Source organism: Mytilus galloprovincialis, chromosome 4 (assembly GCF_965363235.1).
Source record: "Mytilus galloprovincialis chromosome 4, xbMytGall1.hap1.1, whole genome shotgun sequence".
NCBI classification, from domain to species: Eukaryota; Metazoa; Mollusca; class Bivalvia; order Mytilida; family Mytilidae; genus Mytilus; species Mytilus galloprovincialis.
The window spans coordinates 46,189,401-46,206,010 of NC_134841.1; the positions used below are offsets into that span (position 1 = coordinate 46,189,401).

At 29.9% G+C, this 16,610-nt stretch overlaps 1 protein-coding gene across 9 annotated transcripts in view; it reads left to right on the forward strand.

The window, feature by feature from the left end:
• Window positions 1–14,859, forward strand: part of LOC143072270 (WD repeat-containing protein 93-like) — a 41,084-nt gene extending 26,225 nt beyond the window's left edge. For 2 of the 9 annotated variants that reach the window (XM_076247127.1, XM_076247133.1), the window contains 7 exons: window positions 418–634; window positions 2,466–2,526; window positions 4,448–4,604; window positions 5,389–5,578; window positions 6,524–6,650; window positions 8,483–8,515; window positions 14,719–14,832. In XM_076247127.1, the coding sequence (XP_076103242.1) occupies window positions 418–634; window positions 2,466–2,526; window positions 4,448–4,604; window positions 5,389–5,578; window positions 6,524–6,650; window positions 8,483–8,515; window positions 14,719–14,757 (824 nt within the window). In that variant the 3' untranslated portion in view covers window positions 14,758–14,832. Of the gene's footprint in view, window positions 1–417; window positions 635–2,465; window positions 2,527–4,447; window positions 4,605–5,388; window positions 5,579–6,523; window positions 6,651–8,482; window positions 8,516–10,687; window positions 10,707–14,718 lie in introns of all 9 variants that reach the window. The other 7 variants (XM_076247130.1, XM_076247128.1, XM_076247129.1 and 4 more) reach the window with 7 other exon arrangements.
• The last annotated feature ends 1,751 nt before the right edge of the window (window positions 14,860–16,610 follow it).

Sequence of the window (16,610 nt, forward strand, 5' to 3'; positions counted from 1 at the left end):
TCAGCTGCAAGACATTATATGAAGCTTTTTGTCGAGTAAGCGCAGCGAACGAGATCAAAAATCCTTCGTATTATGTCGAGCAGCTGATATTTTACAATATTAATATGCCAATAACCTGATAATCGATTTATCAGGCTGTATTTGCGTCTTTTGGAAGTATTGTCTTAGTTTCACCAGCAACAGGAAGTTGACTTGATAAGTTCGGGTCAAACTTATCAACGTCGGTTCAAACATTATGACGTCGCTGATATGTCCGGGTCAAAGTTATTAAGGCCAGGTCAACGTATTTGACGTCACAAAGCCGTGATATGGAGTTTTATTAAGAGCTGAGTAGATTGATATAGACAGTTGGACGACCGATAAATCCACATATCTGACAATTCCTGTATAGAAACGTTATTGTTTTATGTATTACAGGTATACAAAGAGGAGTTATCCACATATCTGACAATTCCTGTATAGAAACGTTGTTGTTTTTGGACCCCAGTATATGTCCACAAGAAATGACAGAATACCCACCATACAGTACTAGAACTACATCCTATCTACTGGTACTCTGTAGGAATGGAGCAATGTATGCTGTTCTTATGGGAGCTGGAGGAACCCAGGCTGAACCAATATGTCTTAGTCCACAGTAAGTTTAATAAAACAGAAAATGAACTGACAGAAGCTAATTGTCATATTGTTTATCAGTGTCATTTAGGGTGGGGTTATATTATGATATTATTACGTAAGTATTTCTGTATTGGCCTTGTTATTGGTCCGAGGCTTGCTGTATTGGCCTGAGGCGAAGCCGAAGGCCAATACAGCTGGCCGAGGACCAATAACAAGGCCAATACAGAAATACACGTAATAATATCTTTATTAATTAACTACAGTGTTACAATATTTTTTTAATTTCATTTCAAAAGAGATAAATATTTTTACCTTGAAGTGGAACTATCCAAATCTCAGTTTGTTTCTTTTTATTAGATGCAATACATAATGATCTGGTGCTGTTTCCAGGTGTCTTCAGCATTTTCTCATCTGATGAATTTTTCTACCCTTTTCAGTTACTATAAAGTGTTACAACTTAAATTTAGACGCAACACATAAATAGTAATTGGAAAGGTACTGCCATTGCATGTGTAATGTAGAAACTAATTTAAAATCGATGTGTACAATCGTGAAATTATGAGGTCGTCAAGAAATGAACTTTGGGATAATCTACTCGTTCCCCAAACCTGAAATAGTTTTATCGTCACGTCACGTCTGCTTTCAAAATACCTTTTAAATGAATGTGACCGTCTTTCGCCTGAAATGTATGCCATACTGACATTTTCAGCATGTTTAAGATAACTAAGTGACAACTGCGTCTTCAAAACAACTGTTTACTTTCAATTTGTGTTTATCGTGACTTTTGATGTAAAACCTAGAGACGTTCCGAAATCCTGCACTTGTGTCAACTCGGCCAATATAGAATAACTCGGCCAATACAGAAAAAATCTGTATTGGCCTAGTTATTCTGTATTGGCCCAGTCTACACATTATATTGCATAGGCAGTTTTCATCATATTAAGTCCAATAACAGTGCAGTTAATTAATAAAAAGTATTATGTACTGCAACTAGTTGTGTTTATTTCCTAAATATAGTATATTTTCTAAAATGTCAATTTTATCTTGGAACCCTTTCTCCACAATCAGAGGTCCATTAAGGGATGAAAATAAAATTGACATTTGTGTTACGATTAAAAAAGCTATCATTTAATTAATTTAAGTTGCAGTATAAAAACAATATTAGGTCAATGTCATAAAAATATAAACTTTTTTGTACTCAGCGCAAAACTGGGGAAGAGCTTGGTAGAACCTCGCCCTTCCCCAGTTTCTCAGCCTCATACAAAAAAGTTTATATTTTCCTGAAAATGACCTAATATTGTATATATATTGTCATTTGAGAAATTCTTATCAAGGAAAGGAACTGTGATTGAACTGATGTTTCCATCACAGGTTATATAAAACACATTCTTTGTTTCTACTCTGTATAGTGTAGGTACTTTAATTTTCAAATTATGATTTATTAGCATTCAGCCCATTTTGCATTCTTCATTGGATATTTGATTTTTTCATGAATTTCCTATTTATTGATGTATTCATGTGAGAGAATATTGAAATTGACATATTGGCAAAGTTTTACTCATGAAAATAACAAAAAAATCACTCTGGAAAAATAATTTGTTTACATGAATGTCTAATTTGTTTGTAGTAAAACTAAGAAAATGCAAAAAGTTGTTAAAAAGGTAATTTTACCATCAATAAAATGACCTGTCTTCCACAAGTAATTTAGTCATGTCTATATGGTACATTTGTACTACATGTATTGTAATTGCCATTATTAAAAATGTGAAATTGAATACCTGTTTTTAGATATTTGGATCTATATAAGAAAGAATGAAAATAATGAAATGGATTTATCTTTTTTTGTGTAGAATTGAAGAAAGTGGTGAAATATTTTCTAAAGTAGAGACAGTTCGTGGATTACCTGATCTGGTTAGTATAGTAAAGATGAAATACTGATATATTAGTCAAAGTAAATATTGTAGGTTATCAGAGTAGGGAGAAAACCAGACGATAGGTAATATTCCACTGCTTTAAATTAAAGGGGGGGGGGAGATTTGATGTTAAAGTATTTATTAAATAGTATGTTTATAACAACGGTAATGATGATTTCATTGGTGGAGCAAATCTAAAAATGACTAATTATGTTTTTGTTTGATATTGTGAAGGATTAAACACTTCTACCCATGTTTAACCAAACACATTTTATATGTGTCTGTCCAAAGTCAGCAGCCTGTTATTCATTGGATGTCTTAGGTTGATGTCAGTCGTATAATTGTTTTTTCCTTTATTGTTCTATACATAGATCAGTCTGTTGTTTTTCCAGTTTGAATTGCATTACAATTTGTCATGTCTGAGCCCTTTATATTTTACTTTTAAGTTTAAAGTATGGGTTTTGCTCATTAATGAATGTCAAAATGTAGCCAATATTACTTTGCATCTACATCATTTATCTCTGGTCAATAGTTGTATAATTTTCAATTTAATTTAATTTTTTTATTCACATATTTCTTCCTGTATCTTTCTCTAAATATTGATGTGCATCTAACAAATTATTAATTAAAAAACTTATTTAATTACATATCGGATATATAATAAAGATAAGCAGCTGCCAATTTATTAATACCAAAACTCTTTTAATTATCACATAGTATGTAAGAAACAACCTGCATCTAACACCCTGGTCAATAATTTATCACATACCTACATAAAATGTCAATCTGGGTTATGAGGTTATAAGAAACTGGCACTTTGAGAAATGTAAATGTGTAGAAATTGAAATTAAATAAACTTTAAACAGCATGTAATATGACATTTCAACAGATTTCACCATACTTAGAATTAAAAAAAAAGTGTCAATTGACTATAAGTGAAAGCTCTGCACTTTCTCAAGTATGGTGAGTTTCATCGTAAAACATGTCAATTATGGGCTAGAAGAATGTTTTTTACCTTTGCTTGCTACTAAAAATATCATAATATATAAAAATAATGTTTTTTGAAGGCAATTAAAAGAATTGTAACATGAAGAATCTTTATCTCTATGAATTGTATTAATAGATATTTTACTTTTTTTTCTTGACATCTAAAAAGTTCTAACATTAAACTCAGGCTAATAAAACAATAATTTATAAAAACAGCTTTTATAAAAAAAGTTTCTTAATAAATCCCAAGTGAACAAACTTACTACAAATGCAGTAATTTTGTGATGGAAAATGATATTTCACACTTCATTCTGCATTTAACATTTGCAAGCCAAACTTTTGTGGCAAACCTTATACACTAACCGTGATTTACATTTGTTCTTTGATTTGATAATTTCATGAGTTATTTCCCCTTTCATATGGTTGAAGTTTTCAGGAACACAAAGAAATCAAATCAAATGTGTTTTTTGCAGAAAGAATATTTGTTTTTATCCTATTAAAAAAGAAAACAATGTCCTGATAATGGTATGAGATTGTCAATATTTTATTGGGGTTATTGGGAGGAGCCTCAGTGGCTGAGTGGTCTAAGTAGTTACTACTGTTATCACTAGCCAGTCAATACTGAGAGTGTGACTTTGAACTCCGCTTTTGAGGGTGCACTGGACTCCAATCTTAATTGACTAGGATTGTCAGGTTTTCTCCGGGCACTCATGCTTCCTCAACCAATGAAAACTGGCCCCCACGAAATAGCCCAAAAGCGGTGCTGAAAAGTGGTGTTAAAACACTTAAAAATCAAATTGGGGCTATTGGGAAGCATTTCATAGTATAAGAGTCAATGCAAAGTACAAAGGTCACATGTCATTAAATGGCTAAAACTTAATTTGTCTAAATGAAATAGAAATTTAACCAGTTTCTTATATTTTATCTTTTAGATTCTTACAGTATTACAGAATGGAAATGTACAGATCAGAGATGTACTTCAAGGAAAAGTTTTATGTGAAATGAAAGTTCCTGACACACATGAAATAATGTCTCCCTGGGATCCTGTTGTTGCCATTGGTAACACAGGTCAAACATTATATTTGAGAGGTAAATAAATTTGGAGTTTCATTAAAAAAAAAAATTGAGTTTAACCCTTTTCTCCATATTTTTTGTTTTACATACTTGATTCACATAGGATTTTTTAATTAAAAAAAAATCATCATGTTTAAAGTATAAGTGCATTGCGAAAATATTTCATCAATGAAATTCCAGTCAGATATTCTCAAGAATATCCCCTTTATATTAGATACAAATTTTATTAAGTCTGATACAGATTTATTGTAGGCAAGACGTTTCAACTTAGGCACGACACAGGCGTCAAAAGGGGACATTATGGAGTAAAGGGGGTGGCGTCAAAAGGCGTCATTATGGAGGAAAGGGATAACAGTACACATCAAACTTGACCGTCCGCCTATCTCAAATGTTATGAAAAAAGTAAAATCACAAAAATACTTAACTTAGAGATAAATCAATTTGGAAAGTCCATAATCACATGGCAATTTCAAATAACAAAATGCATCAAAAACGAATGGACAAGAACTGTCATATTCCTGACTTGGTACAGGCATTTTCAAATGTAGAAAATGGTGGATTAAACCTGGTTTTATAGCGCTAACCCTCTCACTTTGATGAGAGTTCATGTCCATGTAGGTTTTTACACAGTTTCCAGGTTTATATTTTGTTGTTAGGAAATATAGATGTTTCTTTAACCAAAAAATATATAAAACTAAAAGGGAGACATATCTATTAGAATAAAACAACTAGATAAATTATTTTATTGGTCCTATAAAAGATAGAACTTTAATGTATGCTATGATTTTAATTTTGACAGTGATTGAAAGGGAACCAACAGAAACAGACGAGACAACCACAGATGCCAGTACCCCACAGGGAACAGTATTAGTGTACCCATTAAATACATTTAATACATTGGAGACTTTTTTTAACAGAAAAAGAGATTCTATTCCACTGTCAGTCCACACAACTGTAGATAAAAGGGTTGATGCACTTATGAAGGAAAGGTAGTTATATACATATATTCTACCTGTGCATCAAGATTCTACATCTCTCTACTTTAGAGTAAACTTCAAATGATTAAATGTGAATTATTAGTATTAGAAATCAATGTTGTATAGATTTATTCTATCTGAACATATGAACTTAAGGATGTACTTAGGTGAAATTAAAAAAAATCAAGGACTTTAAATTGATACTTTAAGTTGGAAGAGCATTAGTTAAGAAACAAAATAAGCTAAAAATATTTATAAGTCATTGAGCTCCTTTTCGATATATTTGATTTTTAAAATATGGCAGGGAAAAGGCTGACTCAGACTTTTACTTTATACTTGCATTGGTATTATTTGGGTCTCAAATCAGAAGAAAAAAAGTCAAGAATCTGCTTAAATTTTGGCAAATGACCTTTTATGAGCTATTAAATCTTATATAAAAAGATAAATGGGTGTTACAGGAGCAAAATATTTTACCTTATATCATACGGCTAAAAAAAAAAGATTCTGAACATCTAACACAAATTAAAAACCTCACCTAAGTACATCCTTAAGTTACATTTGAATTATGAAATTCATCTATCAAAAGCTATAACATAAAATACAGTGGTTTGATCTGTTGCCTTATGATGAATTTTGTTTCCAGAGAGAAAATTCTATTTATTAACTTTGGGTAGTACTACTCTGCACAGGGCTTGTGAGCAATTTCTCAGCCAAAATTCATATTTGGTCAACTTCATGACAGTGATGAACTGTAAGGTGTGAACTGTATATGGATCTATAAGACAGAAACTTCCTCTTTTCTTGCCATCCTATACATGTACTTTAAATTAAGACTTATAACAGGGACAATACCTCAAAGTTTGACCTGTTCTGATAATGTTTGTTTTGATGTTATTATGCAGAGCTTACATTAACATATATTCTGTTTAACTAAGTAAACTTTTTATTTGCATAAAGGATTGCAATGCAGGCATTTAGAAAAGATCGAATGCAGGAAAGGTGGAATTGTTTTAAGGAAGAAATCTGGACAATTTTACAGTACAAAGAACAAGCTGCCAGGAAGGCAGAAGAAAGAGAAGTCTATGTAAGTTTAAAGAGATATATTTATAAGTTACAACTAAACTTATACAGCTGTAAACTAAGGTTGTACAGCTTTTTACCAATGATTTAAAAGCTGTCGGCTAATTTTGTACATAAGAAAGCTGTTAGCCAATTTTGTGCATATTAACAGCAGTTAGCCAATTTTGTGCATATTAACAGCAGTTATCCAATTTTGCACAGCTGTTAGCTAATTTTGTACAGATTAACAGCTCTTAGCCAATTCTGTGCTGATTTACAGCTGTTAACCTTAAACCTGTTTTCTAATCATTTGATAGCTGTGAACCAGTCTTAATACATTTTAACAACTGTTAATCAATTTTGTACAGCTGCTTACCACTGATGACAGTTTGTAACCAATTTTCTTGAAACTGGTCAATTCAATTTGAAATACATTTACAACTATTTAAAGATTTACTGATAAGGTATATTGACATCAGAATTGTAATGGGTTTAACTTCGTTAAACTAGTTTTCTCTACAAGGATCCTTAAAAATGTTCTGTTATAAAAATAAGGAGATGTGGTTTGATTGCCTATGAGATTACTACATATAATAATCAACCACAAGCCATAGGAGGGTATAAACTGTTATAGGGCACTGTAATCCCTTCAACAATGAAAAAAAAACAATGTTAAACTATTAACATTTTCCTGAGTTCAATGTAAGCAAATGACTCTCTATAAAATTAAAGTAGAACTAACCAGTTGCAAGAAACTTAGATAACACCTGTATAAGTTTAGAAGCAAATATTGTTTCCTTCCCACAAATGTCACTAATGTGTAGAGATTTGTGTTTTTCTGTAACCTTTTAGCAAAATGCTGATTAATGCACAGAGTGTTCGTACCATTGTCCCATCCCATATTTCTTTAATAACTCCTTGACTTTTGATAACAATAGCCTTTTTTAGACAATCAAAGGTTTGTATTTAAAATGTTATTGTTATTTGCTATATTAAAAAGTAAGTTTCAACACAGCTAAAAAAGTACATTTGATAAAAAAAGATATGTTTTAATATTGATAAGAATCAGACAGATTACACAGAAAAAAGTTATTAATTATGATTACGCATTATTTTAGAAAAGCTGTTTAGGAAGTAATTTCTGATTTTCATTTCCTTACCGATTTTATTGCATTATTTCATAAACTTTATAAGTAGCTTGTAATGGACTTTATTCCTGTGTTTTATTTATTATGCTGCTACATTTTTCTCCGGTTGTACTTTAATGACCATGTAACTCGTGACGTCCTTTTTTTCGTAAAGTATACAAAGTGTATGAGCTTTATGGTATAAACCTGCTTTATATTGTGACAGGTATAAAATCTTTATCAAAGGTGAAACAGTTTTGTTATAGGTAATATTTATCTGAACATGTTTTTAATGCAGTTAATTGAATTTAGAAGTAATAAAAGTCATTTTATGGAGTTTATATATACAGATGTTCAAAGTGGACTTAAAAAGATTAAAAACCTATATTCTGAAAGTCGGTTAATTTTACACATCAATAAAAAATCTTTTAAAACATCCTTTACAGTTATAATTAAAAATTAATTTTCCAATTTTAATCATCTTAAAAAATTTCGAACTACTGACCATTGGTCTTTTTAAAGTACATTGTAGTGGCTCACATAATTTTTTTTCATATGTATATATAAAAAAAGGTGTTACATGGTCGTTAAAGCCATTCCAATTAAATTAAATGTATTAACAAATTACAAGAAGCTATTAGAAGAAATTAGTTTACAAGACTGTATTATACATATTTATATTCTGTTTTAGTTTTTGTTACTTTTGTTTATCAAAATGTTTTCACTATAGGAATTCCAACGTGTTCGAGTGTTTGACGTAAAGGTAAATTGATGAAGAATTTTTCTGCTTATATATATTTATATATTGCATCTTTTATATGGGTAGTTGTTTTGGTGCTGACATTTATATCTCTAGCTTACAACTTTTTAGCATTCATGTACTAGTGAGCATGAACAACATAGTAAAATTATTTTTTTATGGTCCTTTGGGTCCTCTTCACAAGACTTACTGGTAGTTTGTTCTTTTAACAATGATCCTTCTGTCAATAAGGGGAGGAATGACCTTTAGCAGGATGTCAGGATGGGGCCTTTATTTATTAAGGATTGAGGGAATTTGGGATTTACTCTCATCAATCAGGACTTTGATTAACTGATGAATTTTTGGGATCATGAAAAAATGCATTATTTAAGAACTCAGGATTAAACATTTGTTTTAAGGGAATAGTGCAGAAGCAATGAATGATTAAATTATTTCCCTGCCAGGAAAGATGGTACTGTGGATTCAATATTATTTCTTAAATACCTATTTTGGCATGGGAATAGGTAAACCAAACATTTTTAAGTGTTTAATAAAGTAGATATTTTCTATAGTCTTGCAAGCAGACTTTGGCAAAACCACACAATTATATATCAACTATTATACAATTTTATCTTGATCCTTCAATATTCATTGGCGGATCCAGGGAGGGGGAGGGTTCCAGGGGTTGGAACCCCCCTTTTTTTGGCCCAATAATGCTTTGAATGGGAGCATATAGTTGTAGCCCCCCCCTTTACTCTGGGTTTGGAACCCCCCTTTTTTCAAATGGCTGGATCCGCCCGTGATATTGATATCCACAGTACGTAGTTGAGAGAAAATAAAATCATAAAAGATGAGCTAAAATCCACAAAATTTGACTGAGAAAAGTAACTGTCAGTACCTAGTTCATTTTAATGTTACTAATGTTGATTGTTCTGAGTTGACAGATAGTTTTAAAATTGATGAAGGCCTAGTGTTTTATTTACAGGTAATTCTGAAACTGATATAGACCTACATCCAAAACCTCTTTCTTTGTTATAACATGCTTAAATATAAAATATATAACTATAGAGGTTGACAGTAATGAACTACACTAAAAGGGGGCTTGATGGTGGTGGAGTGGTCTTAGTAGTTCATTTACAGTTTCATTAGCCTGTCAACTCTGAGATTTTGAGTTCGAACCACACACATGGCAAACTCCTTTATAAAAGTAACATTATCTGAGTTATCTCCCATTAAATGAGAAGTCTTGCAAATTAATTGCATTCCTCTATCAAAATATGCAAACTTCATCAAAGATCGATTGTTGTCTGCATTTTTTTACAATCCAAAGACGGAGCATTTCAAATGAAAAACAAGTGAAAATTATATCACTACTCTTCATACTACTTGATATTCATAAACATTTGAGAATAATATTTTCATGCAATTTAAGGTTAGAAAATTGAGAATTAGTTATCACACTCACGGCTTTGGAAATCATAAAAACAAGATCTACTCAAATCAAATTATTGAAAAACAAAGAAATAAAAAAGAAGACAATGCCTTTTGTTTTTTTGTGGAATGAAAAGTAATAGATTTAGGAAATGTGCATTTAAGATACTTAATTATTAAAGCCAGGAAATGCTTTATAGGAACACTTTAAATATACATATAATGCATGAATCTAACTAGAAATGATTATCTTTGTACACATAGATTGTTGTTTCTATATAATATTAATGTACATATGATATGATAATATTTGTCTAAGTTTTCATATTTATTGTCTAACAGTCTTAAACTGAATATTTTGGTTTATTCATGAGTTATTTTTTTTATATTGTTTTTATGAATGTTTTGAAGTGTGAATTCATACGATGAACTACTTTTTAAAATCTTAGAGCAGATATAGCTGTTAATGAGAAATTTGTTTAATGTTTTGGATCTAAACAGATCATTTTCACAGAAATAATTGCTTCATTTTAGTCTTTATTAGTTTAATGTCATTTTTTTTCCACTTTGATTTATCATATTCTTTATTTAATATTCAAAGTTTTAGATTGTGTAATACTCTTTTTAATTTTTTTAGTTTCATATTAACAACTGCATTATGGGTAATAGATATATTATTTCTAAATCTGAATTTATTCTAAGATGAATCCATGGGGTATTGTATCTATTTTCATCATGTTTTATTTATCTTGATTGCAATTTCAGTCATAGGAAGAAAATAGTGGTGAGATTTCTTCTTTCAGATGCTGCTAGCTAGATCTCTTAATTGAAAATGCTTATTAAATATTAATGTGTACACGTATAATGTGCAAATACAATCAGCAGTAAGAACATTATCTAAAAGAAACAGGTTATATAGAATTGGATCTCGGTTAATTTATATGATACAGAATGGATTTTCTTCGAAAGTTGTAGTAACCTAATTATTTTGTAGAAATAATGAGAAAAAATATAATTCCTGGTTTTCTTGACAGTTTAAGTTCTAACTTCTCAATTAAAAGTTGTAAGCAATACATGTATAAAAAAATTTATATATTATTTATTAAAAATGTTCTTACTGCTTTATTATATTATTCACCTGCTAAATATTTTTTGCTTATATATATTTATATGTGCTTATATTGTACACAGTAACATGAGAGCTTTTTGTATATTGTTTATAACATCGGAGCATGAATTTTTGGAAATATTTGAAAAAACTATTTATTGCCAATAAACATGCGTTTTTGATGAATAAGTATGCCTGTATTAAGAGTAGATATGTGTATGTGCAAATGCAAGAACAGACAACACAATCCAAACTTGATCAGTTTGCGCTGCCATCTGCAATTTTGGCGAATTCATTTAATATTGTAGATATACGTGATGAAATATGTATTTTTAAAGATACAAATAAAATAAAAGGGATTGTAAGTGCTATTTAATTTTGCTCCAACAAAAAGGATCATGACATGTGGAAAAGGATTGTAAAAATTACTTGAAACTTAGTAAAGTAGAGAAACAAAAATAGATTGTGTTAAAATTCATTGGGAATGCTGGCTTATGAAACACAACCTCAAAGAAAATATAATTCAATATCAATGTTGACAAATGAACATCTCAGCTATGTAAATATGTCATCTAAAGATTAGATTTAAGAAAACAGTCGTCATTCTTCTTTTTTTTTTTAAAAGGAAACGTATAAGAGAATTAATGCAATCATTCAGCAAAGTTTAAATAAAATAAGATACATAATTGCAATAACAACTGTTTGTTTTACCATGGTTGCTACACTGCTGTATGATCATTCAACTACAAAAATCCTAAAACTAGACTAAAACACTTTTTTTAATTTCCCATAAAAGCTCTTTTGTTTTATTTAATTTGCTGTAATCACTTTTCAATTATATATCTACATGCTTTTTTTTTGAAAAATATATTTTGCACATGATACTATCCAGAAAATTGTAGAGCAGCTTTATCAAAATGGATTATTTATACCAACAGTACACCTATAGTTTAACTATATCGAACATACATATATAGAAGTTTTCTGGTTTGCTATGTTTGTCTTTTTGGGCCTTATATAGTTTGCTGTGTGGTATGGGTAATGCTCATTATTGAAGGTTACAAAGACCTATAGTTGTTTACTTCTATGTCATTTAGTCTGTTGGAGAGCTATTTTATTTGCAATCATACCACATCTTCTTATTTTTATATAAAACTATATTATACTTGCTTTTTCATCAATTTTAAACACAATCGACCAAGTTGATCAGATTACTGCAATACTTTACTGCTGTAGATATTTGAGAATTTGTTGTCTGGTTAAAAACAGTTGTCTTGAAAATTAAGGTTTACACATAGCTTCTCAATGAATGATAACTCTGTTTTAAAACACTTTAGCTTTAAATTATATCTGCATGCCATAATATACTTTTTAGATATTAAATTGTAAACTTTGTGTAAAATTCATAAGAATAATGATTAATCTTGAATAAGAAGATCTTGTTCCAGAACTTCAATTGAAGTACTAGTTTAGTTTAATAAGAGTTAAGTCATTTAATGCTCATGATGTTGCTGTGCTAATCCAGCCACCTTCGTGGTATCACAATAGCAATGGCTAAAACAGTTTACCAAATTGCAGTAGGACGTTGATATTTCTGTGAATGTTCAAATATGGTTTTAGAGGAAGACATTGTTTGATTAATTTAACTAAAATAACAAATTGCTAAATTAATTTATTAAACGGCCACATAAATGATACATTTTTGTACTTAAAAATGCAACACATTTAAATATAACAAGTCTTGACAATGACATTCATCTTTAATGATTTTTGAAGTGATATTTATCTTAAACTAAATTGGAGCCATCTTTCTTTATATACATGTAACAATTCTCTTGCAATTGTTTATTTCATAATAAACATATTTTTTTCAACATCTCTACATTTCTTAAGAGAATAGGAATACCACTTTTCATAAATCAAATTAAATATTGATTTATAATTGAACATATAGAAAAGTGTGAAAAGATTACTTCTTACTTGCACTATGGTTAAACTAAAGATTATAAATATTTTAACAATGTTTGCATATATAATTATTATTAATGATATCTATTTACAGGAAGGAAAATCATGACGAATACAGAATTAATTTGTCATAGTTTTTGTGTAATTCTAATGAAAAAGCTTTTGATATATTGTTTCAATCATATTATCGTTGTTTATAGAATTGAATGCATATTTTTAAATATCCTTATTTTGATGCCTTTGTGCTTGCAATTTAGGCATATAAAGACCAGAGTAGCTGCAATTATCTATTTATAAACTTATTTAAAAAACCATAAACTCCAAAATATTTTTTTATGAATGGACAATAAACTTCTTGTAAAATGACAACCACTGACATTTATCAGGGTCATGACTAGGGACAGATACATGAAGTTGTCATAGGCTTTACCTAGTTCTGGAATCAGGAAGGGGTACTTGCTTTGTAATATGATGTTTGAATAGAGCTGCTGGACTGACAACTACTTCAGGATTCATCGTATATAAGACAGAGAAATTGAAAGATGCAATATATGACATGGTTGCGTGCTGATTGAGTAATAATTATCTGAAACTATTTGGATGTCAATTTTTCACAGATGTGATTAAAACAGCAGTCTTCTGAAAGTATTTTCAACAAGACTTAGATTTTATTTCTATCCTATCAGTAATTTTGTCAATGTCAACACAATTGACCTTATTTGATAAGAGTGAATAGTTTTTAGAAAGATAATATCATTATTGTTTAAGGTCAATTATATTTGAAAGAGTTGCAATCAATTAAAATGCATATCCATTGTAAGGATTTTAAACAATGGGTTGGATGGAGAGATATCTCGTTGGCACTTACAATGTATACCACATCTTCTTATTTCTAGTGATAAGGATCAGTAGTTAAGTCTTATTGAATACAGTTGAGTTGACTATCTCTTGAAAAAATAGTGAAATATATTGACTGAAAATTCATCAAAATGATTGTGTAGTAAATTTTCAGCAACTCTGTAGCATTTGAGTCTTTGATTAGAAGGAATGATAACTACCTGTGAAATGAAAGTGAAAAAATCATAATTTCCTGAAGTTAAAAATTCTAAAATGAACAAAAACGAGTTTGAAATTGATAAGGGGTGAATTTTCATCAAAATTGATTAAAGTGTCACACGCTAGGTGTCATTTCTTATTGATTATGTGGTTGCCATTGAAATGTTCCAATAAGAAAATTATTTTTGGCTCTTGAAATGCTATATATCAGCATAGCATGGTAAAAAATAAAACATTAAAATTCTAAAAAGCTTTGTTTCAATTTTCTCAAAATATGATTTAAAAAAAATTATTTAACATGAAGTGAGGACTGGTACACTTACTAATGATGTCGTCAGATGACTGCAAGCGGCCTTTGTTTATTATAGGTTAAACACTATAATATATTGAATGAAAGCCAAAATTAGAGATAGCAAAATTAATGTGCAAAATACGTATGCTGTGCTAGCTGGCAGATGTCTTATGATTCATGAAGTCTTGTCATGTAAAACAAAATGAAAATCATCTATTCAAGTTGTTTTGTATTTCTTGATACTTATTTAGTTATACTATAACCCCTAAATCTGTGTAATACCCTGTTCACATAATCAATAATCTATATTACTTCAAGATATAAGATTTTAGCTTTATTGAACTAATTATTTATGAATTGTTTTATTTTTAGAGTCCTGGATCTTTAGGATGGACACCCCTGTTTAAATGAACAATGTTAGTCTGTGATGTAAATATCGACATTCCGTCCTGAAATTTTACAAACATTTATTGAGTTATTTATTTACACATGTATGTATATTGTTTTAATAAATCATTTATAAGAGAAAAATATTTGACTCCTATTTTATAAAAAAGATTATTTGAAGACAGTTATTTAGTTGCCAGTGGAAGTCTGGGCCCAGTCAGCTTGGTCTAATAGTTAGATGAAAACTGTCTCCCTAAAGTGGAAAAACTAAAGATGAACAAAAATGTGTACTAAGAAACAATGCTCAACATTTCTCTGCCTAGTGAACTACAAAAAACTGGACTAAAACCATAATTTGGCATACTATCGAAAAGATTCACAAAGAAATAAATATGCCTATTAAGTTTCAAGTTGATGTTATAACAACTTCATATTAAACAACCGTAACCAAAAAAAAAAATGTACTAACTAGTTTAAGGGGGCTTGCGATATAAATCATTTTTTTTTCTAATATAGGATTTCACTATATTTTTCTATAAATAAACTTTATCCTATACCTAATAGAAAAATAAAATGAAAATATGGGGTCACTGTTCATTTAAGCTCAAAATCTGCCGCCCAAAAGAAGCATACAAATTTGCTAATGTCCTTTTTTTCTGTTTAACTAATAGGAGAAATAGAAGTAATATCGAAATAAAAAAAGAACTAAATTACAGAAATCACTTAAATTTTACAATTATTTAGTTTATGTTCAGCTTATTTGAAAACAATAATAAAAAATATAGGTCACCGATGAGTTAAAAAAGATATTTCAATTTTAATGCCAAAAAATGGCATTTTTGCAACAAAGGGAGATAAGTTGGAGCTTTTTCAATGATATTAACATTTTAAAAGTCATCTGGGGCCAAACCAAATCTGTTTTTGGGTGTTTTTGTTGGTGCCATATCGTTAAGTTATAACTAATAGTGTAATAAATAAAATTTATAATGAAAAACAAATGTTTAATTTTTTTGCTGAATTTTTTGTACCTGCGTTTCCATGTTTCATGAACCTCGAAAAGGAGATAAAAAACCAAAATTTAACATATCATTTTAATATATCTTCCTTTTTTCCAAAAGTAATACAGCTTATAGGTTTCAAGTACAATTAATATGACACTGAATACAGTAAGCATCAAATAGTACAATAAGGTAAATATACAATTCATACATTTAAAAAAAAATATCTAGGAGCATGATATTAATTAACATAGTTTAACAATCTTAATAGACAACTTTCGAGTTCGATGCATTTCCATCAAAAACTCTGGTTTTAGTGAACGTCATTTGTGCGTTTAGGGGCGTCGTCACTTCCATTCCAATGTTGAGCGAGTGGTTGGAAAACTATAATTCTATATTTTACGAATTATTCGGCAAATTGAATTCTCAAAATTGACAATCAGCATTGCTGTCATTAGGGAATTGTCATTAAGTACCTACAGAACAACCATTATTTCTATTTTATCCTGCACAATGACGATCACTTAGACGCTTGATGAACGTAAATAGTGCAGGGATACAGGCGACCCCCTCTATCTGGTAAATGACGTCATAAAGGCGCGTATAATTGATGAGTTTTTTCCAGTGACGGATGAACTCGAAAGTGGTCTATTAAAATGATATACACATTCAAGGATTACAAATTTTTTCGGCAATTCACATTTTGTCATGTCTGAATCTTTTATAGCTGACAATTAAGTATTGGACTTGCTTATTGTTGAAGGCTGTATTGTGAATTTGTGATCTATTGTTACATAAATTCACGTCATTTTGACCTTGGCGGACAGTTTCTATTTTGTTATCATATCAAATCTCCTTATTTTTATATAAGTATTCAAA